This window comes from Crassostrea angulata, chromosome 5 (genome assembly GCF_025612915.1).
Source record: "Crassostrea angulata isolate pt1a10 chromosome 5, ASM2561291v2, whole genome shotgun sequence".
In the NCBI taxonomy this organism is placed as follows: Eukaryota; Metazoa; Mollusca; class Bivalvia; order Ostreida; family Ostreidae; genus Magallana; species Magallana angulata.
Window position 1 is genome coordinate 33,656,737 of NC_069115.1, and position 24,706 is coordinate 33,681,442.

At 34.8% G+C, this 24,706-nt stretch overlaps 2 protein-coding genes and 1 pseudogene across 2 annotated transcripts; all 3 read right to left on the minus strand.

Annotated features, from left to right (window-relative positions):
- Positions 1 to 1,662: 1,662 nt before the first annotated feature.
- Positions 1,663 to 2,820, minus strand: LOC128185349 (uncharacterized). The gene has a single exon (XM_052854966.1). It carries the CDS (start codon positions 2,818 to 2,820, stop codon positions 1,663 to 1,665), a length of 1,158 nt encoding a protein of 385 aa, XP_052710926.1.
- A 10,259-nt stretch (positions 2,821 to 13,079) lies between these two features.
- LOC128185350 (uncharacterized) lies at positions 13,080 to 14,621 on the minus strand. The gene is made up of 3 exons (XM_052854968.1): positions 14,502 to 14,621; positions 13,479 to 13,857; positions 13,080 to 13,257 (listed from the first exon to the last, which is right to left on the minus strand). The coding sequence occupies exons 1-3, from the start codon at positions 14,593 to 14,595 to the stop codon at positions 13,080 to 13,082; spliced, it is 651 nt and encodes a 216-aa protein (XP_052710928.1). The 5' UTR covers positions 14,596 to 14,621.
- Positions 14,622 to 18,985: 4,364 nt separating this feature from the next.
- LOC128182873 (uncharacterized) lies at positions 18,986 to 21,526 on the minus strand (annotated as a pseudogene).
- Positions 21,527 to 24,706: the final 3,180 nt, after the last annotated feature.

Below are 24,706 nucleotides of genomic sequence, written 5' to 3' on the forward strand. Positions count from 1 at the left end.
ACGTGATGTCACAGTGGCTGAATCAAAACATTTCTCATTGGTCGATGGTATCCCTTATCATTGGTATCAACGCAGAGTCAAAAAGTTGCCAGATGTAGACCTTGAAGAAAAAATTAAATTCCCAGAACACTACGAAAAGATGCTTTGCATGCGTATCATTACAGCTTGGCCGGTGGAGGACACCTTGGAATAGAAAAGGTTAGAACAGCATTAGTTTTGAAGTACTATTGGCCAAGAATGTATCAATATGTCATCAGCTATGTCAAATCATGTGACAGATGTCAACGAGAGAAATTACAATCAAACCAATCCACTCATGGTTGTACTCCCAGCAGCAAAACGCTTTGACAGATGGCACATTGATATTTTGGGTCCATTGTTTGAAAATAAAGAAGGTTATGAATACACCTTAGTTTGTATTGATTCCTTTACTAGATGGATAGAAGCTTTTCCTGTTCGCACACAATCGGCAAAAGAAACAGCAAGTGTACTATTTAGAGAAATATTTTGTCGATATGGTGCACCTAGGGTACTTTTCGCAGTCAGAGGAAGGAATTTCATGTCCAAGTTGATCAATGCCCTGTGCGAGATGTTTAAATCGCACAGCATCACACCTCAGCATATCATCCCAACACAAATGGTTTGGTTGAGAGACAGAACAGTACAATAGCAGCATCACTTAGAACGTATTGTGGAGGAACATCTCAAGAGAACTGGCCAAAAACATTGGCAGGCGTATTAATTGCATATCGCAAATCTCCATCGATGCATTCTACTGAACACTCGCTGTACTGCCACTAATATTGTTGATCCATGGGATGCCAAATAACACGACAGTCAGTTAACCAATTTATTCTATTTGGTAAAAGACTGCAATACAAAATAATACAATCATAAGCAAAACAATAAACAATCATTTGTAAAACAATAGTACAGTTTCATCCTTAGCCACATTGACAATTTTTTATGTCACGAATAAGTTTCCCTAGTTTTAAAATTTAAGCAGGACTCTTGTGCAAGGCAATTATATGCTGTACTTATAATATCGAACAGACAATCAATATGATTTCTTATGAAATATGCTTACATGTAATATAATCTCATTCAGTGAGATACATTCTAGTATGATGTTTAAGTATAAAACATGAATGTACGACGTAGACACTAATGGCGCACCATACTCCTGCACGTAGCCTTCAGATATCATAAATTTTAACAGTTAGACAAGTAATTGAGATATATGCATAATACAAAGTGTTCTTTGATATAAAAAGAGTGTATTGGCATGTGCACAAGTACTTACACTGTTATTTCCCCCAGATTACCATCCGAAAACAACAAAAAACATGGTGCGCGGCATGGCACACTCAAACTTAAATGACGTCATCTATCCGAAAATTAACTCGTACCAAAACAATTCTTACTAACACGAATAAAATACATAATTGAGGCGGCACACTCCCCGCCTGATATCAAACAGATATCACTAAAATAACAATGCATCAATCACTAAGATAATCATAACAAGAGTTCATTAAGGCATGTTGACAAGTAAAATCAACTCATTTACTGGACGGGTGTAAGTAACAGTTCTACCATCTCTCACCAGGCGTATAATAACTTTGCGGACAACTTCGTCTGAGCTTGGTAGGACTTCCTCGATCACAGCCAACGGCCACTGATTTCTGTGGATTTGTCTCGGAGCAGCACCACGTCTCCTTTCAAATTTGGGCGAGCATCCGTCCACTTCCGTCTGTTCTGCAGGGTAGACAAGTATTTTCCCTTCCATCTGGTCCAAAATCGATCAGAGAGCGCGTGTACACGTTTCCACTCAGACTTGTAGATATCTTTATCTGTAAACTCTCCTAGGTTCCTTGCAACACATGCGTCCGGTGTCTTCTGTGTGAGTAATGTTGCTGGAGTCTGAATAAAGGGCGTTGCAGCATCTGTTGAAACTGACACCAATGGTCTGTTGTTAATAATAGCCGATACTTCAGCCATGAAGGTTGCAAGCACATCATGAGTAAGATTTCCTTCATGTATTTTGGAGAGCATAGAGTCCAGTATTCTTCTCGCAGAGCCGATCATACGTTCCCATGCCCCTCCCATGTGGGAGGAACAAGGGGAGTTAAAGATCCATGTACTTCCTGTCTTCAGGAGGTAGTCCTTCATTTGTCGGTCTTCAACATTTATGGCCTGGATTCCTAGGTCTTCTGTGGCTCCTACAAAACTGGTACCACGATCAGACCTATACAGTTTGACTTCGCCTCTGATTGATATGAATCTGCGCAGTGCATTTATGAATGCTGAGGATGACATTTCCGCTATCAACTCAATGTGGACTGCCCGTGTGGTGAGACATGAGAACAGCGCTGCCCATCTTTTTGACTGGGAACTCCCTCCTCTTGTTCTTTGCGCGACTATGTTCCAGGGGCCGAACACATCCAACCCAACATTTGTAAACGGTGGACCAGGTTCCAATCTGTCCTTTGGTAAGTCAGACAATTTTTGATGTTCGAGAGGTCCCCTCAGTTTGCGGCACTGCACACATCTAAATATGAGAAATGATATGAGTCTCTTTGCTCCGGTTATCCAATAACCAGCCTGTCGAACAGCTCCAGCTGTGAAATGACGCCCTTGGCGGTGGACCTGTTCGTGATAGTAGCTAATGAGAAGTTTGGCGATATGATGATTCCCAGGAATAAGAATTGGGTGTTTCTGTGTTACCTCAATACAGGAGTTCCTAATTCTTCCACCAACACGTAAAATGTTTGTGTCATCCAAATATGGGTCCAATGAGCCAATAGTGGTCCCTGCCATGATTCGTCTTGTTCTAAATGAGAAATCTCCTTGGCATACATGTCTCTCTGCACTGTACGAATAATCATGGTTGTCACTTCCTTATACAAATCGACCGTCTTGACCCGAATGTCATTTCTATACTGATTCATTTTGCCACTTCTGTTTCTGATATGTAGTATCAAGAAAGCAATGGCTCTAATTAAGCTTCTCCAATTAGAAACTCTTTGAAAACGATGAGATCCTAAACCCGTAGGGTCTGTTGATATACTGGTTTTCAAGATGCAAGGATCTTGTGTGGGACGAAGTTCCTTGTCTTTGACTCGGTTCACCAAAGAATAAGAATTATCGGTAAGTAGGTAGGCCTCATGAAGGAATCCTTGTGGTCCAGGATACCATAAGCTGTCCTTCAAGTTGTCTGCTAGGATGGAACGTGTTGCCAAGTCCGCAGGGTTCTTTTGCGTTGGCACGTATTTCCATTGCTCAGGTATTGTAGATTTCCTAATACGTTGAACATGATTTGTCACATACACATAGAATTGTCTTGTCTGGTTATTTATGTAGCCCAAAACTACCTTACTGTCGGAGTAGAACTGTAAATTGTCTAGTGGATGATCTAGATTCCTTTAAATGGACTCTGCTACTTCTACTGCCAAGACTGCTGCGCATAATTCTAGCCTGGGAATAGTCGTTCCGTGCTTTGGAGCCACTTTAGCTTTGCCCATGACGAATCCTGTATGTCTTGATCCGTCCTTCGACACCACTCTTACATATGATACAGCAGCAATGGCTAGTTCCGAGGCATCGGAAAAGGTGTGAAGTTCTACTCTAGCTGCATGTTGTAGGGATGCTGGGACTAATGTTCTTGAGATCATGAGGTTTTCACATGCCTTCAAAGAATCTTTCCACTTTTCCCACTGTTCTCTAAAGTCATTAGAAAGGATTTCATCCCAGTCTGTGGTCTCTGACACTAGATTTCTAAGTATGATTTTTCCTTGAATAGTTACTGGGGCTATGAAACTGAGTGGGTCGTATAAACTGCTCACTGTTGACAATACGCCTCTACGTGTAAAAGGTGTATCCTTCAAGGAAACGCGGAATATGAACGAATCCGTTTCAAGGTCCCAGTAGAGTCCGAGACTTCGCTGCACGGGTAAGCTTTCTGAATTAAGGTTGATTTCCTTTAAGTCCTTTGCCAGATCTTCTGAAGGTAGGTTCTTCATGACTTCTCCATCATTCGAGACGAACTTGTATAGTCTGATCTTGCCTAGAGTCATGAGAGCATCCTTTGTTCTGGTAAGCAAGTCAATTGCTTCTTCTTTGGTGGGCAAGGAGGTCAGGGCATCATCGACGTAAAAATTCCTATGAACAAAGTTCCTTACGTCTTCTCCATATAAAGATGATGCCTCTTCAGCAGTTTTGTGTAGTGCATAGTTTGCAATGGATGGTGATGGTTTGTTCCCAAACACATGAACCCGCATGCGGTATTCGATGAGGTCCTTCTCAAAATTGTTATCTCTGTACAAAAGGAAACTCAAATAGTTTCGATGGTCCTCTCTGACGGTGAAGGAATAGAACATTTTCTGTATGTCTGCCATTATTCCTGTCCTTTCTTTCCTAAAGCGTACCAAAACACCTAACAAGCTGCTGGTAAGTTGAGGGCCGGAGAGTAGTTTGCTGTTCAAGGACACTCCTTCATAAGTTGCTGATGAATCGAATACGCATCTAATCTGAACCGGTTTCTTTGGATGGTAGATGCCAAAGACCGGTAAGTACCAGCACTCCTCATCCTGGGTAAGAGGAGGTGCAACTTCTGCATGGTTATTGTCAAGAAGTTCTTGCATAAATGCAAAGAAATGTTCACGTTTCACTGGAACTCTTTTAAGACTTCTTTCCAAGGATCTAGTGCGTTGAACCACCATACTTTTGTTATTTGGTAAGAATTTCCGTGGAGAACGAAATGGTAATGGTGAACTCCAATGACCATCCTCGTCTGTGTGCAGCTGTTTCTCCATCAGTGCTATGAACTCTCTATCCTCAATAGACAGCCCAACAGTATCATCGTCTTTCGTGCGATCAAAGATATTTGACGCGAAACCATCTTCAGATTCAAAGGTGTTTAACCACTTAGCATCCTGAGTCCTTCAAAGTCTCGGAGACCTTAAGCTTATTTGGACAAGGCGGAAAAACTGTAGCACGTCCATCTGTCGAGAGGTAAGTTTTACAGGAGTTCACTTTATCTGGAGAGTGATTCCTTCCAATGCACATATCCCCAATGAACGCCCATCCTAATGTCAATCTTTGGGCAAAAGGAGAGTTTGGAGGTCCAAGAACTTGTTCCAGGACATGATGTGCATCTATAGCATCTCGTCCGACTAGAAGAAGTATTCCAGCTTCGCAGTCTAGTGGACTTAGCTCCATCATTACTCTGCGTAGATGAGGGTGATGCTTGATGATATCAGGAGTCGGTATCTCATTCCGGTTGTTGGGAATGTCCTGACACTCTATGACTTCGGGTAAACGAATCTCACTCTTTCTATCCAATGATCGGATAACATAACCATTAGCTCTTCTGCCTGACATCAGGGACTTCCCCGAGCAGCTTGATAATGTATACTCTTTTGGGGTTGAGTGTATGTCGAAATAGTCTAGAAGCTCACTTCGGACCAACGTTCTGTTGCTCTGTTCATCAAGTATCATATAAGCCTTGAGGCTTGTCGAGGGATAGTCTTTATGAGTCACATTTATGGGTAGGATTTTAGCACAAGATTTTCCCTCAATGTGTGAACCACAGACGTCTGTACACTTGTTGACGATGTTGACGGTCCTCTTGTTATCATCCTCCCCGCCATGCTGTTGTGTGCTCTGTACAAATCTTTTCAAGGTGTGCAAGGCGGAACAATGAAATTGGTTCCCACACTCCGAACACTTAACATCCACTTTACAGTCACGCTTCAAATGTGCCTTTGAGCCACATCATCGAAAGCAGACACCATTCTCTTTCAGCAGCTGACGGCTCTCCTCTATAGACTTTGCTCGAAATGCATTACATTCGCTTGAGGCATGCTTTGAATTTGTATGCAGAATACAATTCAACTCGCTATCTGTGTCACCTTTGACTTGGTTCCTTGTGACTTCAGTTTTCTTCACATGTACCCTTAACCTGTTCTGAGTACCTGTTGAGCTCAGTTTCTCCTGGTTGTTGTTCACATCATACATGAAGCCTGGTCATTCTTTATTTGACTCATTTCTTGAATAAATGCAAGGAATTCACAAAAAGGTGTAAATGTCACTTTCCTTTCTTTCTTGTACCGAACGGCCGTTGAGGTCCACTTCTCTTGTAAGAAATGTGGTTGTTTTCTGACAATCGGAATGACACCTGAAGAAGTGTCATAATAGGCCAAGAGGTCATGGTACTGGTCATCTTCCTAGATACTCTGGATTTCCGTAAGAATGTCTGTAAGCTTGTAGAGCTTCTTGTAGTCTTAGTTAGACAACATTGGAAAACGATCTAGTTTCCGTTTTAAGGCCTCTTCAATTAACTCTGGACATCCATATCGATCATCCAATCTCTCCCACAGTCGTTCGAGTCCTATCACTGGATTATTCACGTTAGAGATCTTAATACTTCTAGCATAAGTAGAAGATATTGGTCCTAGGCATTTTATCAAGAGTTCTATCTCCTCGGCAGCGTCTACGCTTAGTTCATTCATCACACGTTTAAAGCCCCCCTTCCATGAGAGGTAGGCCTCTGGTTCCTCGGTAAAAGTGCTTAGGCGAGCAAAAAGTAAGTCCTTCTTTAGAAGAAATTTTGCGAATTCAGATGCTCCCGCGTCAGAAGAAATAGCAGTCTGTGGGATGGTTGGAACTATATCTAGATTATAGGTCGCTGGGTTGTTGAAGTGTTTCTCAACATAATCCTTGGTTCTGCTACGTGGACTTGGAGGCCTGTTATCTTCTGGCAGAGGAATGTCAGCGAGCCTATAGTCGCCATCTCCCTCTATTTCCTCCTACGATCTCAATGCCTCAACCTCGGCCTCTGCTACTGCAAGTTCCTTTTCATGAGACAGCTGTGTTAGCTTTATGTCAAGCTCCTTTTTTCGTCTTAACGAATCTAACTTTATGCGAGCTTCCTCTTCTTCCAGTCTTAACTGACGATCAATCAATTCCTTCTCCTGTTCAAGAAATTTGAGTCTTGTACGGGCCGCTTCAACCTTGGCTTGCTTCCTTGCGAGTGCGGAACTTGAATAAGATGTTGCTGATTTTTGCTTTCCTGAGGAGGTCACACTCATATTGTCAATGATATCTTGTTTCAATTTACTGATGTACTCATATGTCTTTTCTACTTCTGCTTTCCTTGGGGAATTTTCTGATGAAAACGCATCATATTCCTGCATGTCTCCGTGCCGTAACAGGAATTCAGAAAACTCAGAGGAAAGAGTTGTATACAAACGATGTTTCTCGAAGAGTTCTTGTTCACTTGATTCAATACTGGTTACACTTTTCAGTTTTCCTGAATTGACATGTTGTATCAAGTCTTTTATCTCATCCCATAGTCTTTGGATTTTTTTGAACTTGCTTCCTTTGATTTCCTGGAAATATTCATTTCCTTTTTCGGTGGGTGTCCTTTCTCTTTCTGGTAAGACCAAATCCTTTTTCTCTGGATCCGAAGACATCTTGTCCTAGTGTCTGACAAAGTCCAGTATCTGTAGGGATAGTTCTTTTACCGTACTGCCACTAATATTGTTGATCCATGGGATGCCAAATAAGACGACAGTCAGTTAACCAATTTATTCTATATGGTAAAAGACCGCAATACAAAATAATACAATCATAAGCGAAACAATAAACAATCATTTGTAAAACAAAAGTACAGTTTCATCCTTAGCCACATTGACAATTTTTTATGTCACGAATAAGTTTCCCTAGTTTTAAAATTTAAGCAGGACTCTTGTGCAAGGCAATTATATGCTGTACTTATAATATCGAACAGACAATCAATATGATTTCTTATGAAATATGCTTACATGTAATATAATCTCATTCAGTGAGATACATTCTAGTATGATGTTTAAGTATAAAACATGAATGTACGACGTAGACACTAATGGCGTACCATACTCCTGCACGAAGCCTTCAGATATCATAAATTTTAACAGGTAGACAAGTAATTGAGATATATGCATTATATAAAGTGTTCTTTGATATAAAAAGAGTGTATTGGCATGTGCACAAGTACTTACACTGTTATTTCCCCAGATTACCATCCGAAAACAACAAAAAACGTGGTGCGCGGCATGGCACACTCAAACTTGAATGACGTCATCTATCCGAAAATTAACTTGTACCAAAACAATTCTTACTAACACGAATAAAATACATAATTGAGGCGGCACACTCGCCCTATCATTTAGTGTTTGGTGAAGAAATGCGCCTTCCATTTAATTTCTCATTACAGCCAAAAGACTTTTTACCAAGGGAAGCACAGGAGAACATTCAAGAGGTGTTACAACAGCTGAAGGTGACAAACGAGATAGTACAGGCAAATATCAAGATACATCAGGAACGAAACAAAGAAAGACATGACCTTAACATCAAACTTCCTGAATTTCAACAAGGAGACTAGGTACTCATTAAAATAAACAAAGTTCCTACAGGCCTATCTAGCAAGGTACATGACAAAGCAGATGGTCCCTATGAAATCATTGAACTTGGTCCCAACTTTACTTATGAGTTGAAACGATGCTCAGACAACAAAGTTCATCAATCGCTTATGAATGCAACCAACCTCAAGATCTACCATGATCCAAGTGAGCATAGGGAACACTTAGATGACTACGACAGACAGCCACCAAAACAACAACCCTTACCACCTGGCCAGTTAGATGACAATATCAATCCATTTCAAGAAGATCAGACGAACAATAACAGTCAGATACCAGATCCACCTCAAACAGCAAATGGAACAGGTGAAGCTACTCCACCTACAGATGATGAAACATCACAAAATTAAGATCAGCCCATGCCAGCACTCCCACAAGATCCTAATAAACAGTGGAAATTAAGGAATTTCTTGGCTGGCAGATTTAGAAATGGACGAAGAGAAATTAGAGTGGAATGGGATGATGGCACAAATACATGGAAACCCGATCATTGTTTTGATTGCGAAGTGCTCGACGAAATTAACCATAAATTCACAAAAATTGCAACGAGACGAAAAACTTGTTTAAACGTAAACATTGAATAAATTAAATCAATGTAATTTAAATAAAAGATTTTCCCAAAACCCTGATAAAAAAACCCAACTTTTGTTAACAAGCAAAAGAAATAAAAAAAACAAACAAAAAAAACAAACAAAAAATGTCTTTATCTCTTACAATAATACAGCAGATGTGTTTGGTCTAGGGCAGAAATCTTTTAAGGTAAAACACTAAAGGGGTTACATAGAGTCTGATGTCTTTAATAAGTATGTATACTCATGCAGGTATACTGTGCACAACTAATTTTCATTCTCAGTTTGTATTTTTTATAAAAAACTTTAGCCCCCTAAAGATACTGAATCAAAAATTGTTGATGTAGGGAACTTTAATAAGTCACATTGTGTAAATACGTTCGTATGTTACAGTTAATTAGTGCTACTTGGTATGGGTGACGACTCAGACTAATATCGACATATTTCTTTTTCCAACACCAACCTCATTTTTTTTCTATTTCGATGTTTTGTAGGACCATTATTGAAGACCCTGCATAACTTTATGTTCCTCTTGGTGGCCACACTAGTCCTTCAACCTGCATCTCTAAGTCCAATTGAGACAACAAATGGTCTTGTACAACAAATTAATTATGGTGTCGTCTTTAAAGAAGAACCGAATATCATCCTGGCACAAGAATACTGCATGAACACTTTTACCATTCCACTTCCGAAGAGATTTGCCATACCAAAATTTGAAAAATGCACAGGAGTTAAACAAGGATGTTCAACACTAAATAATTTAGCTCATTTTGTACATAACTTACATGTACAAGCCTTAACTCATTTTAATGACATCATGAAATCTATTCAAGTGTTGCTCCCGAAGGTAGACCTTAACCCAGTTCAACGTAGGAGACAGACAAGGTCATTATTACCATTTGAAGGATCTTTTCATCACAACCATCTAGTATGTTCAAAGTTATTTCTCTGCCTGTACCTATTTTCAACACTTCCGGACAAGCTACACAATTGTTGTCTATACCTGATTATTTGGCATCTCCCCACATCATGATAGTTATGTTCAATTAAAGGCTAATGATGTGATAAATTGCATTCATTGTGAAACAGTGGTGTGCGACACTAACTTTGCATTAACCCCCTTTACAACTAACTCTTTTGTGTTAGCACTATATTTTAACAATGTCAAAGCAGTTCACAAATTATGCAATGTTCGCTATCCTCAGAATTACAATCCTCAAACTAACATCATTGAAATAACTTCCACTTCAGTTTTAGTATACCATAGTCCTCAACTTACGTTAGATTGTCCATCTGAACAGAAAATCTTGCCGGGTTGTCACTTTTACATTATAGATATTCCTTGTAGATGCTCTTTATCAACAAACACTCTTTATTTTGCTCCAAGATTTTTTAACTGTTACAACATAACAAAACAGCATTCAACAGCTCATCCTATTAATTTGGCTTTATTACAGGAATTCTTTAAAGACACTCATATGTATGCAAATTCAACTTTTCCAAAACCTGTTTCATTCTTAATTCCCCAGTTTCAGGTGTACAATCATACCTTCAATCAATTTCTAGCTAATGATAAGAAAAGTCATCTAAATTTAAAGAAAATGGTAGAAGCAACTGTGAAAGAAAAGAAAATATTTCAGCATTTAGCAGAACCTTTTTTAGATGGACAGATTGAATTAACCCCCTCCTGGCCCAGTACTAATGACATATTAACAATTGTTTCAATTAGTACTGCTGTTATCGCACTTGCATGTTGTATTCTGCTATTCTTCAAAGTTCGTAAAATGCACATTGCACTTATGTTAATGCAGAACATTCAAATGGCCAAGTCTCAGGAAGTTCCATCATTCATTTATAAGACATTAACCACTGCAGCACCGTCAGATTCCCAAGCTTGGTTACTTCAGGAATTTAGTTAAGTAGTTAAATTATTTACTGTCTTTTTCCAATTTTATCTTTGAGTTTTCTTTTACTTATTAAAATGTCAAATGTTAAAACAAATGACATAAAGTCTGCTGGACATGGTGTTGTTTATTTGGTAAATAGTTTTTTTTACAAAGTGTAAAAAGGTGTAAATCGAGTAATCCCTGGATTACAGGTATGTTTATCTTTATTTTTTTTTAATTGCTAGTTGATAAAAGTTCCAATTGCAAAAGATATTATAATAATTCACTGTATGTTTGCATAAAAAGTTTTTACTTTTTATAATCAAGTTTCTAAATTTGAGCTTTGTTATGCATGAAATAAGTCATTATTTACATTAGCTAAGGGTCTTTATTTAATTGGAAAACCGTTGCATTTCTTTATAGTTTTCGTTAAGGCATGTTTAGTAAAAAGTAGTTGTGAATTTAGTAGTTGTAGATTAAAGTTCGATTTAATATATTTGTTTATTACATTTGATGCGTGGCAAATCATAATTTAAATTTAGCGCCGTTTGTTTATCTAAACGACTCTTTAGTAAAGGAGGTAAATAACAGTTATTATTTTGGGAAACAAGTACGGGAAATATGTTTCGAGTAAATTGTAAGTGTTCATTATATTTAGAAAAATGAACTAGGTCATATTCTTATGCAGACGCTATGTAGACCTTTATCTTTTAATATATTAGTAATCTCTTAGGTTTTATTAAATTTTTTTGCTATGATGTACCAAGTTCGAATTCTCTCTATTGTGTATCGTTGATTATTTTATTTCGGTATAGAAAGATTTGAAATGGTTGTCTTTTGCGTAATTATTATAATTTTGTAAACAGTTAATTGAGACGTTATTTTATTATGATTGTTTATATCTCTTTTACGGTCACCCGATTTTAGACTTATTATACGTAACTATAAGAAACTTTTGTAACTGGTGACTGTTGGTTTATAGCACTTCCATGCGACGCTTCTTCGAATAAACTTGTATAAATTAATTTTAAGTATATTAATTATTTTCTTCTACTTTTGATTACAGCCACGACAGATAGGTCACTGATCTACGTCAGTAGAGCTGAAAGAGCAGACATAGTCACACCAAGCGAGTGTTATTCAAGAACTATTTTCCCTATTATAAGTGTAGCACACGTTGATCAAATAGAAGCGAAAAAACAGACGTGTTCATATACATACATGTACATAGCAGAGTTATTTACTTAATAAGGACATACTGCAAACTTTATAAATACAGTTGCATTTACTTACTAGGGACAAATTATTGAAAGTTGATGAGAAGAAAATGAATTGATTAAAAGGAAAGAAGCTTAACTGGTGTACTTTTTTATATTTAAAAGTTTCGTTGCCGTATCGATGTGTTTGTCTTATAATACGTATTTTATAGTTTAATGTCTTGTTCAAACAGATCAGTTCATGCCTTGGCCCATGCGGATGTAAGAAATAGAAGGTCATATTAGACATTATTAATTCAACAATAAACTTTCCTTGTTTAACATGTTATGGAAGGAAGTTTGAAAAGGGCAAAAGTCACTTCAATATAAATATTTCAATATTTTAATATAAAAATAAATGAGCGCTCTCATACAACACCGGAAGAAGTGGAGAAATATTTATCTGTATATCTGTTTGGTTTTCTTTACCAGGAAGACCTATAGAAAAAAAATTCAGTTTCACTGAGAATAACAATGTTTTTAAGCAAAAATAAATTAGTGATTTTCTTTATTCCAACCAGTTAGTATTATAATGCAAACAATTGCGTGGACATTTTACCAAGCAAGATAGTAATAATGTTGCAGAGTATGAATTGTATGATAACAATATGTAAAACTCACTAATATAGCACCAAAAGCAACCAAAGAACTCACTTATATAGCACAACAAGCAATTAAAAAAGTAAACAGTCAGCTTCCATCAACCTTGACGTTAAGGTCAAAATAAACATTGGGGTGGAATTGCTATAAATATTTTTTTTTACCAATTAACCATATCCAATTAAATGTTCATAAATGAAAAAAAAGTTATTGAGAAATTATATTCACTGGATCACCTTAAGCTTGTTTATCCTTGAATTTACTAATGAAAGCAATATAATAATCTCAGCATGTACTCAATAGATTTTAACTATTAGCATGAGCAACATCGTTTCCACCGGCCAGTGTTTGGTATGCCGAACTGTCGTCACTAAATTGAAGACCTGAGTACATTTCAGTTTGATCTTCTTTTGATGCATTTGTACATGTAGCTTCATTCGTGTTAAATGGCGTTGTGTCATTTTCACCAGATCTTTGTTTAAAGCTAGAAGAAATAAAAAAAAATATTTTAATTATTAATCTTTATTAAATCGTGAAACAAAATATAAATTCCAAAACTTTTTTATCTTTCTGTCATTTAATCAAGGTACAACGTACGACAATGGGTCATACCGGTACTTTAAAGCTCATAACATGAACACCGCTATTTTTTAAACAGTTTATGCAAGTTTTACGTGCAAGTAATTTTTAATCACACGAAATTACCTTCTGAATAACAGAATAGACAACATCCCGTTAGCTATGAAAGAAACGCCTGCAATGATGCTTAATGCCATTATTGCACCCTCGTTTATATCACATTTTTTTGCTTGTCTGAAAAATGGTACTGTTGTCTTCGCTATTTCAGTCGGATTTGCTATTTCATCAGCCGTTGATCTTATCTTAATCAGTGTTGCTTCCGCCATTGTTGTTGGATTCCCAGTCGTTGACATAAGCCTTGTATTCTGTGATGTCATTGTTTGACGTTCTTTTAGTGATGAAATGATTCTTGATATAGTAGTCCACATGTCTGGATACATTTCACTGACTGGTGTTGTTAGACGCTCTGCCATCGTTGAGTGATATGCACATATTAACCGAATCTCTGATTTAAAGAAAGATACATTTATTTAATAGATATGATATAGCGGAGAGAGGCAATATCAAATTTGTTATCATTGTCCTGTCTCTAATTAATCGTTTTGGAACGAACATTTCCCATATTTTTATATTATGTTTGGTTTGCAAGATTTATGTAATTATTTGTTACCGGTCAACCATTCCGTCCTTTTTGATTTATCATGTTTCTTTCTGTTGAGCATACATTTGATTTGATTAATACTTTTTTAAGAATATGTGATTGTTTGAATTTTTCTAATTTTCAAAAACGTATATTGGTTATATACCAACACTGTGACAGGTACAAACTGTTATACTAAATTTAATGCATTCATTAAGAAATAAACAGCAGGATTCAAAGTTTACCGGGGTATGAACTTGATCAAATCACGTGATCAAATAGTGTTTAACCAAAATGCTTCTCAAAAAACTTGCCTTTTTTCTGACACTTGTTAAGAGAAGCAAATCAAACTTGCAAGTGCACATACATGTAATACAGTTTAGGTTATTAAGATCACGTTTGTGATTTACATCATACTTGTTCCATATATGAAAGCAATAATATTTATTTGACTTTGAATCATATGTAAAGTCTAAAAAGGTGCAAAACTTTATAGTGTGTTAAAATACCTTCCTCTGAACAGTCCCTATTAAATCTCAAACATGTTCCATGAATATGAAATATTTCAATAGACAAAATCGAAAATGTGACATAAATCTCCATTTCAAATTTGACCAAAAAATCGAATGACACTGGTCTTAGAAAACAACGGAAAATCTTTAAATCAGCGTTAACTCTAGAAAAATTTCAACGTGATGTTATGGTGTTAAGACTGACCATGTCCAATCAGATCGTAGAAGGCGGAGTTGAGACATTACTGCTAGTGTCTTGAATGAGAGAGAGAAAAAGAGAGAGAAAGTTAATCGAGTAAATAAGAAGGTGATACTGATGACCAGATTATTATCCGTATTTAACTTGCAAGGTATTATATATCCTATTTTGATGTGGGTTTGTAGTGTATTGACATTGTATTGACATTGTATTGACAGGTGACATCGGTGTCTTTTAACATAGACTTTATGTCACAAGATCAAAGATTGTACAAACTGCTTTTGAGATACAATTCTTTATATTCTTAACAAATTATGCGGAATCCTGTGGATTTGGTTTTTTTTTAAATCGTAATTCTATTGGTAGAAATGTTAAAATAGTGTGTAACTGTGTTTTGTATGAGAAAAACTTACTCAGTAAGCAACATCAGGACATATATGTCTAATCATATTTTATTTTTTCCACTAAGGTACCACCTGCATTGCCTTTTTCTTAACAATTCATATATTTTTTCATTGATTTATGCTAAATTTTATTCTCTCAAATTATTAATAACCATTCGTGTCCATTTGAAATCGTTCAGTGTCTGTATGTATTGTTAGGTTTTGGCATTACGACATCCCTATATGTTCACATTGTTGAAAAGGGCCAGCTGAATCTCAACAATCTTACTTTAAAACACATTATAACAAATATAGACATCCGTTTGATTTCAGGTTTATAGAAAAATATTAATTTGTTCATCTACATCACCAATAATATATTTTATAAACATGGTTTTTCTTTTCTATCTCATTTAAGTCAACCATTTAACTATTTTCTGTTAGATTGGACAATCAAATCATTAAGTTGAAACTTTACTGATAATTTCCGTGTACAAAAAATTTATTCAAATGCATTTGTACATTTCATAATACAGTAACACATTTAATTTTAATTGGTTATATTTCTTTTTCCTTCTTTAATTCTTATTAGACAGAAATCTGATCTTTTATATATAATACTTCCTTCTTTCCCTTTTTTACTCGTTATACAAGAGTGGTATTAAAAGTAATTTACATGTTACACTTTTTTAGTTACAATTTGATGATCATTTAGCCCGTGAATCGTTAAAAATCGTTAATGCCATTTCTATCTTTTGTATAACGTGTGATAAAAATATCAAAATAAAAGAAATATAGGGCCATATTTGTCTCAAACTTTACATAAACACAGCTTTTAAGTAAAGGGTGTGCAATGACCTTGAATTTAGTTTCAATGTCGAATGTGAAGTGAATTGCAGAATGAAATGAAACATTAAGTCGGTGGAATATCTCCTCTCCCTTCGGTCTAATCTGGTCATACTTCGGCTATTGATGCCCTTAATCAAAGTGTATGCATTAACCTTGAATGATGTTTATAGATTTAGTGTCACGATCATTACAAATCACACAAACAGTCCTTTTTTAAGAGCATATAAATTCTAAACTTACTCATATTTGGCTCATACTTCACATTAAGAGAGCCATTGGGTTAATGGTGTGCAGTTACTTTAACTAAGACAATGTTAATATCATTGCAAATCTTTTTATAATCAGTTTTAAACAGTACTTAGTTTCCTAGGTTGAAATAATGCATGTGTGTAAGGGTTTTTTAGATTAATACATGGTATTAAAGTTCATCAGAGGATGAGGGTTTTGACCATTAATATAATTACTAGTATCAAAACTGTACGTACAGGTAGTAGGAAAATAAATATCAAATGCCAGCAAGAAAATTTCTAATTTATAGGTTAAGATCATGGTTTTATGGTTTTAAAATTTAAAATTTACTCTTTAGAAAGGCTTTGAAGGAAAAAAAAGGGCATTTCTGGAATAGTTGTTCTTGAGAAATAGTTTTTTATTAATAAAACATATGCATTTTCGCACTGTTCGTTTTTAACTCCCTGTTGACATCACGCTACGCCATCAAAAAGAAAATACTCATAAAGATAATATGTTCTATATTTGGTTAAATTTGGCGAGTGGCTCGAGAAAAGAAGTCAACAATTAGAAAAAAGGATTGACGAACAAACGGACGGACGGACGTACTTACAGAGAGACGGACAAACAGACAAATAGATTTACGAATGGATGCTGAACAAAAGGTGATCAGATAAAAACTCCTTTTATTGAGACTTTGAGGTAAGCTATAATGAATTTGTTTGGTTTATTCAGCATCGGATTTCATGTTACATATTGATAAAAAATGATATTCATACTATTTAAATTGGTTGGCTATTACAAAACCACTGTGTAGTGCGTTTTAGAATTTGAATACGTGTAGTTAAATACATTTTCAAGTAATCGGTTTCTTTCGAAAAACTATCTCTCTGTACCATTAAATCAACACAAAATACACCGTTTCTATTCTTACGTGTAACCTAATATTTCTAAAATAAAATCATACAGTCTATAAATAAATATTAATGTGTGCTATTTTTATAATCGCTATCTTCTCTTACAGAGAAAATTTCATGTGATTTTTTTTAAACATATCTTTGGTAGGTATGTTTTACGAATATTAAGGAAAAACTCCGTATATGCGTTTGTTTTTTGTACACTGTATTAGTTACCTTGAATATTCCCAACTCGCACATGTAAGTAATCAACCGAAAAAAATGTAGTATATATGGAAGCAGTGATTTTGTTATAAACAAAAACGCATTCTGCTTTTATCCTACCTTGTTCTATCTAATCCAGGCCAAATTATATAATGCCGAATTGGTATTTCTCTACAGACCACAAAAACTTCGGTTTGCATACCGTAGAGCTACATTTTCCTGAAAGCATTTAACTTATATTTTACGGCGAACACAATAACTGCATTACTTATGGATTAAATACTAGGTTTTGCAAATACTTTTTAAAGATTACTAGACTTTGACCCGTGCGTGCACGGGTTGACATTGCATATGATATTGGACATTTAAGAAATATAGATACATCGATACACCATATTATTGACATTTACATAACCAAGCTTTAAGCCTACAAAGCCATTAATTTACTACACTCTGCTTAGTTAGAATATTCTAACAGTTACTGTGTCTCGGGACAGGTCTTCACCATATTTAAAATACTTCACATATACCCGTTCCCGTAATGTAGCTGAAAATTTAAGGACCGTTCCGACCGATTTTGGAAAAAAATTAATGAAGCTGCATTCAAAATAACAGTCAAATTATTCATAACAAACCATATTGAGGCTGTAAATAGCTTTCATTTAAAAAGTTATTTCACATTAATGAAGAATTCAACACTTTTTCACCACGGTTTTTTTACTCGCTTCGAATTTACACACCATGTTGACATTTGGAACTCTCGGAATTTTTCATATTAAATGCACTGAAGTAGAGATATCTCCCATATTTCCTTTGATGAACAGAATATATGACAAATTTTCAATGAAGACTTATAGGTATAAACATACACATATTTGTAATATCGTTTCTGAGTTTATCTATGCAAATGTGATATTGTGGTAACATCAATTAAAGAGCCTCCCGTGATTAAGCATGAATGTAATGCACAAGATTGTAAAATCCAAAAAATCGATATGATTTCCAAATTTTTAAAGGAACTTTTCTTGATTATTGATTAGCGAAGCTTGATTGAGAAAAAATTAAAACAAACTGGTAATCTACAAGTACCAATAATGTTTAAAATATATAAAACAAAAGACAGTACTCTTCCGATTTCTCGGTATTAAAGCCCAAATATTCGAGTCTATTATTTTAATATAGTAGCACATTTGTACACATTTATAATGAAATACATTTGGTGTCTCTTGCAGTCTAATGGCAGATACATGTATACTGTTTATAATGCAAATAAACTGCTTACATGCATATGGCACTTTAATGTGCCGATCTTGATTAATGACAAATTTAACGCTTCTTTCTTTTATGTATAGCGTCAATTTGCGCTCTAAACCTAGTAGTCCATGGTTTTATTTCATTCAAAGATTCGAATTGTCACAAATTGCATATACATAAAGTTTGTCTTTCTCTTAAAAAAAACCCTTTTAAATACTATATTTGAAGGCCTTCTCAGCAGCTGTATGAACACGATTGGATTTTTTTGGAATAATGAAAAAAAATACTTAGTAACAATAAAATCGTTTTTGATATTGTGCAAAAACTACAGTATTTGTGCAAAAAATGCAAAGAAATGCAGAAATACAACAAAATATAAATTTTAAAATGATACCCTTATCTGAAAGTGCGTTATACAAGCAATTAATGTGAAAAGCAATCTTAATATCAAATATTTGTATTGCTGTAGATGACATCTTTTCCACGGTTCAGTGCCTGGTACGCACAGCGATCCTCCTTGAAGTCCAGTCCTGTGTACATTTCTGTTTGATCAGTATTGGAGACGTTTTCATTCCCATAAATTGGCGTTGTGTCATAACCAACTGATACTCGTCTACAGCTACAATAAGAAAAACTGCATTTCTTGTTTACAAAACTCAACTTTTTTCGGAGGATGGGTCATTCTTTAAATGGATTCTGTTTTTTAGAGTGTAGAAAAAACTAGTCAATGTTTCAATCATCTTAAATGATGGGAAATCGGCTAAATCGATACAAATCAAACACATTCTTTCGTGTATTGAAATGAATGTTTTGCTAGCAAAAATTTGTTTTTTTTGTTTATATGACGTTAACTCTTTCGTATTTGAATAACAAAAAAAAACCCATGTAGAAACAGTTGATTTTTATAATACAACTCACCTTCTGAACAACAGGATAGACAATATCACGTTTGCTATCAAAGAGACACCGGCAATGGTGCCTAGCGCAGCGATTGTTCCTTCATTTTTATCTGATTTTGTTATTTGTGTGACAAATGGTATATTTGTCGAGCCCTTTTCAGTCGAGTTTATTTGCTGACTCAACGTAGTTATTTTTCGATTCGATGTTGTCGTTTTTACAATTGTTGATAATAATGTCTTAGTGGGTGTAGTTATTTTTCCAGTTGAAGTTGTCATTCTTTTAGTCGTTGGTGTTTTTGTGCCAGTTGTTAGATATTCAGTCGTCAATGGTAACATTGTAGTTGATAGGGTTGTTTTTCTTGTAGATGTTGCTGGTTTCGTTGATGTTAATTCTTCAGTTGTAAAAGGGAGTTTTGTAGTCGACATCGTTGTTGTCGTATCAGAAACATATGTTGTTGGCTCTTCATCCGTTGATGTTGAGTGCTCAGTCGATAATGGGGGCTTTGTAGTTATTTTTTCAGTAGATGTTATTTCATTCGTAGATATTAATTGCTCAGTCGGTTCATCATGATCAGTAGATATTATTTCATCTGTTGACGATGATTGTTCAGTCGATTTTTGTAATTTTGTAGTCGATGAATCTATTTCCTCAGTAAATGTTGTCATTTCATCCGTTGTTAATTTTTCAATCGTTATTGGTAAGACCGTAGTTGATTTGATTGTTCTCTCAGCAGATGTAATTGGAGTTTCACTTGTTATTATTGTCGTAGATATTTCGTCAGTGGACGACGTTGTTGTTTCAGCTAATGTAGTTATTCTCTCAGTTGATGTTGATGATGTTGATAAAGATGATGGCGAAACTGTACTTTGTGACATTGGTGTTGCCAGCAGTGTTGTCATGAATTCTTAAGTTGTCTCTGGTGGCATTGTTGTTGACAGCAGTGCTGTCTCTACAGTTCCAAATTCTACAGTTGTCTCTGGAGCAGTGTTTGTCGTTTCCGTTGTCCATAATAAATAAACCTCTTTCGTTGTTGTCGAAGTAACCATTTCTGAATAATATGTAGAACTGTTTAGATTTCTGATTAAAAATAACATAGACAGGACAAAAAAAGAAGAAGAAAAAGGAGATAAAAATGATGATGATGATGATGATGATGAAGATGATGATGATGATGATGATGAAAATCGAATATTCCACGATTTTTAAAGTGTACGTACACTGTATAGACAGACGATCAGAAATTAAATTGATTACGATTAAACACAATGAATACATGTATATAAGAGCTTTTGTTTTATTGTGTTACTTTATTTTTTATATCATATTCGATATAACATTTAGGAAAAAGAAATTATTAGATATACACTTTCATATTAATTAGTGAAATAGTTTATTATAAACTGATAACATATGTTGCGTTAAAAAAGTAGTATTATTATAAATTTTACCTTCCTGATATATGTATGTGTATTTAATTTATTTGCACGTTTGGATAATTTATACCGGCATTTTACTTTTTCTGTGGAAAAGACGCACAAAGTGGATTTACACTTATTGCACTCTTTAGCTCAAGTGACATTGAGCTTAATTACCGTGTGAATAACCAAAAACGACTTCTATCATTTAGATAATATGTTTTATCGTTCTCCCGTGAGAGAGTAGATTATGAGATTCAACCAGCAAAATACATCTGATCGAACAAATAACTCTACACATAACAGTATATCACTGTTCAATATCTATATGAATAATTGTCAAGAAATACACCAGAGGAACTTACTCACGATTACAATTTAGACATTGAACCTTTTTATATTTAAATCTGCTCACATGATTGTCATCATGTAAAAAAAAAAATCGCAACAAAATCATTCAAATTTTAAAGTGAAAACTTGTAATATAGATTGCATGTTGACTCATACTCTAAAAACTTATTATCCGTGTATAGAACTGAAAAGAACAGATGTGTATATTTTGCTACCACACCCTTTTCAATATAAAATGCAAATCTGATTTAGGTAAATCACTCATACCATAAATGTGGAATACTCCAAGATACAAAGTTGCGAATGTGACACCCATTCCCATATCTTATTGTAAACGAATTGCTACTGGACTATAATATTGACAATCTGATAATTTAATCAAGGGCAGAACCACTAGTTGGCTTTTAAACACTTACACAACAAAATCCCAGTGCTTCCTTCTTTTCTTTTACGAGACCTAAAACGATTTTTTACGTCTTCCGTGGTAAGATCAATTAGAAAAAGCAAACAGGTGAATATGAAAATTCATTCTGATTTTAATTTTAGTTGCGCAACGAAGTCATTAATAAAATAAATAAACATCTAATTTCCGCAAGTTAAATAACAGAAAACAAAAGCAGATATGAGCATTCGTTAACAAAAAGGAGTATAGGAAGAAGATAGCACATGTGTTTTTAAAATCAGTCCCATGTCCGATGATTTGAATTGTGCATTTAATTTAAATTTCCTCAATTATAAAAAGGTATGTTTACTTGAATTGAACCAATTGCAAGGTATTGCAGACGCAATTTATGATAATTAAGATACATTTATTTCTTTCTTTTCATCTTTTCATTCAAACCCCATATACAAAAGTGTCATGATGGCATTTATTCAGAAAACACCAGGTTTACTCATGTCATTAGATGTTATTCATAATTATAAAACATAATACAAAATACCTTATTAGTTTCCATGTTTATGAAATATCTAATTAAGATTTGTATCATACATGTACTCATTGTTAAGTATTTTCAATTTCCATACGTTCTACTAATATCATTCCAATACCCTATTTGTGCAAGTTAATTTTTAAAAGGACTAAGAATAATTAGTGGGAAGCTGGTGTTTATTAAGGCAGGACGTTCAGCCATTTGGGGATAACGTTATAAACTTCTTAAACTTACGTATTTATGCTCAAAATTAATCAAATCTATTATCAAAATATTACCTGTTGTTTTATTTGCAAAATACGTATACATTTTTTATCACTTAGAACAGCTTTAAAACTGCCCAGCTGCAGACTAATTTTGAAGAGTTATAAAAAAAGCAAAAAAAGGTTTTATTGGTGTCCTTCCTAATACTATTTACAATGTATTCATGAAAAGTACGTTAGTGTCTAAATAGCCGTATATGGATTCGAAGTCAACTAAGTAAATAATTTATATGTATATGCAACTTCTGATCTATTTATTGGTATAACTCAAATTGCATAAATAATATCTTAAGTTTTTAAAATCAGTTTAAAAACTAGAGACGAGTTCGTTGCAAGCAACGATTAGGTCTTCCGTCGTAGCTGCGTCATACTTGTGACGTAACACAAAAAATTGATAGCCGACCATGATACAATATTAGATGTATAAACACTGAGTAAAAGAAACAAAGTATTATACTACAATGTACATGTTTATAAGCAAATACAAATCTTAACACGTTGTCTATAGTTTGATTCGCCGCATGTTATTTTTATCGAACGCAAGCGCCAATGAGTATACATGTGGAGATCCTGGAAATTTTACAGGGGGTTTTGAAAAATTATTTATTTTTCGAGGAGGGGGAACATGCGCGGATCAGAAATTTTTTCCGGGGTGGGTGTTGAAAATTTTGACGATTATTTGAGCAGTTTGCCAAGGGATGTCCGAGGCATATTTTTGGTAAGTTTATAATGTACACGTATTTGAAAGAAATTTTGCGGGGGGGGGGGGGGGGGGGGGGTCTGGAACCCTTCCCTTCTAGATCCGTGCATGGAGAATCTTATCGATTATGTCAATTTGTTTTGTCTCAATGATTCATTTTTTTTTTAATCATTAAAATTTTACCTTAAAAAAAAGAAAGAAATCGGGCACAATTTTCAATGTTGGCATTTTACAATTTTATGGTCTAATAAAATTTTAATTACAAAACAACTCTTTATCCGAAATATTGCATAAAAAAGATTTAAATCGCATTTTTTTAAATTACAAAAGGTTATACAAAATGAACTTGGATTAACCGCTAAGAAACAGGCATAAAGAGAGACTGAGAAATAATTTCTTCTCCTTTTTTTTTTTTTAAATATATTTTTTCTTTATATGCATTAATGAAAACGTAGATCAGCAAGGGGTTCTTTGTCGTGCAAGCACATACTTAACAGATTGTTACACTGGTCTACAACTATGACAAATATCAAAAAGGTAATATTGTGGGTGAAGGATCAATGTGTAGTTTATTTTTGATACCTGTAATTATATTTATCTGGATCGGTTTTGTTGTTTGGTTTGTTTTGTTTATTAAAGAGAGGAATAAAGAAAATGAGTGATTTCCAGGCACTTTAATGTGAATTTTTGTGTTAGGAGAGGTTTGACGATGTATAAACTGGCAAATTCACCGGAGATGTTAGTTTCCGCACAACTAAAGGACATTTATATTTTGCAAATTGGAAGTAACGATTTGTGTGATAATTACCGTTCAGTTTATGACATTGCTAATGCAATCATTTCTTTGGTTCATATTTGGTCTTGGCAAATATGGCTTAACTGGTGATAATTGGACAAGTTCTCAGGTTGCCGGAAAACGTTACAATGAAAGGGTTTTAGACCTAAATGACTTGCTAAAAACTCATTGCGAATCCTCAGACTTGAACATTCATTATTGAAATCACTGAGGACTTTGAGACATACAAATGTCCTATTTAGCGTCAGATGGTGTCCATTTACAACATCCAAACATTGATGCACGCCCCATGCTCAAATATCTTCGTTACTGAGCATCTGAAGTGCCATCCTATTTCATACACCCCGTATACCCAGATTAGTAATGATTGAATACTTTTTAATCAATGTTAAAGTAGTTAAATTTTTCAATTTTATTACATTTTACCTCTTGGTATGTGAAACATTAGTCATGAATTAATATAATTCATTAATTTTTAATGGCTGCTCTCAACAATTTCATAAAATTTTTATTATAATTATTGACGGATCACTTCACCTTAACAATTGATTATTGCACTGATTTCTATTGGTACACATATATCATACTGAGCCATGTCAATGCTGGCCTTTTGCAATTTTATTTAAATTTTATACAAAATTAGTTTCATTACATGTATTGTAAATATTCGAAAACAACGTTTGAAACTTTTTAACAGTTAAAATTGTTTGTTAGCTCGTGTATAAAATATCTTGTGCAAGTTAACAACTTTGATATTGATAATCGGATATCAAAAGTTTAACAAATGACGTGGTTAAACATATAATTAAAA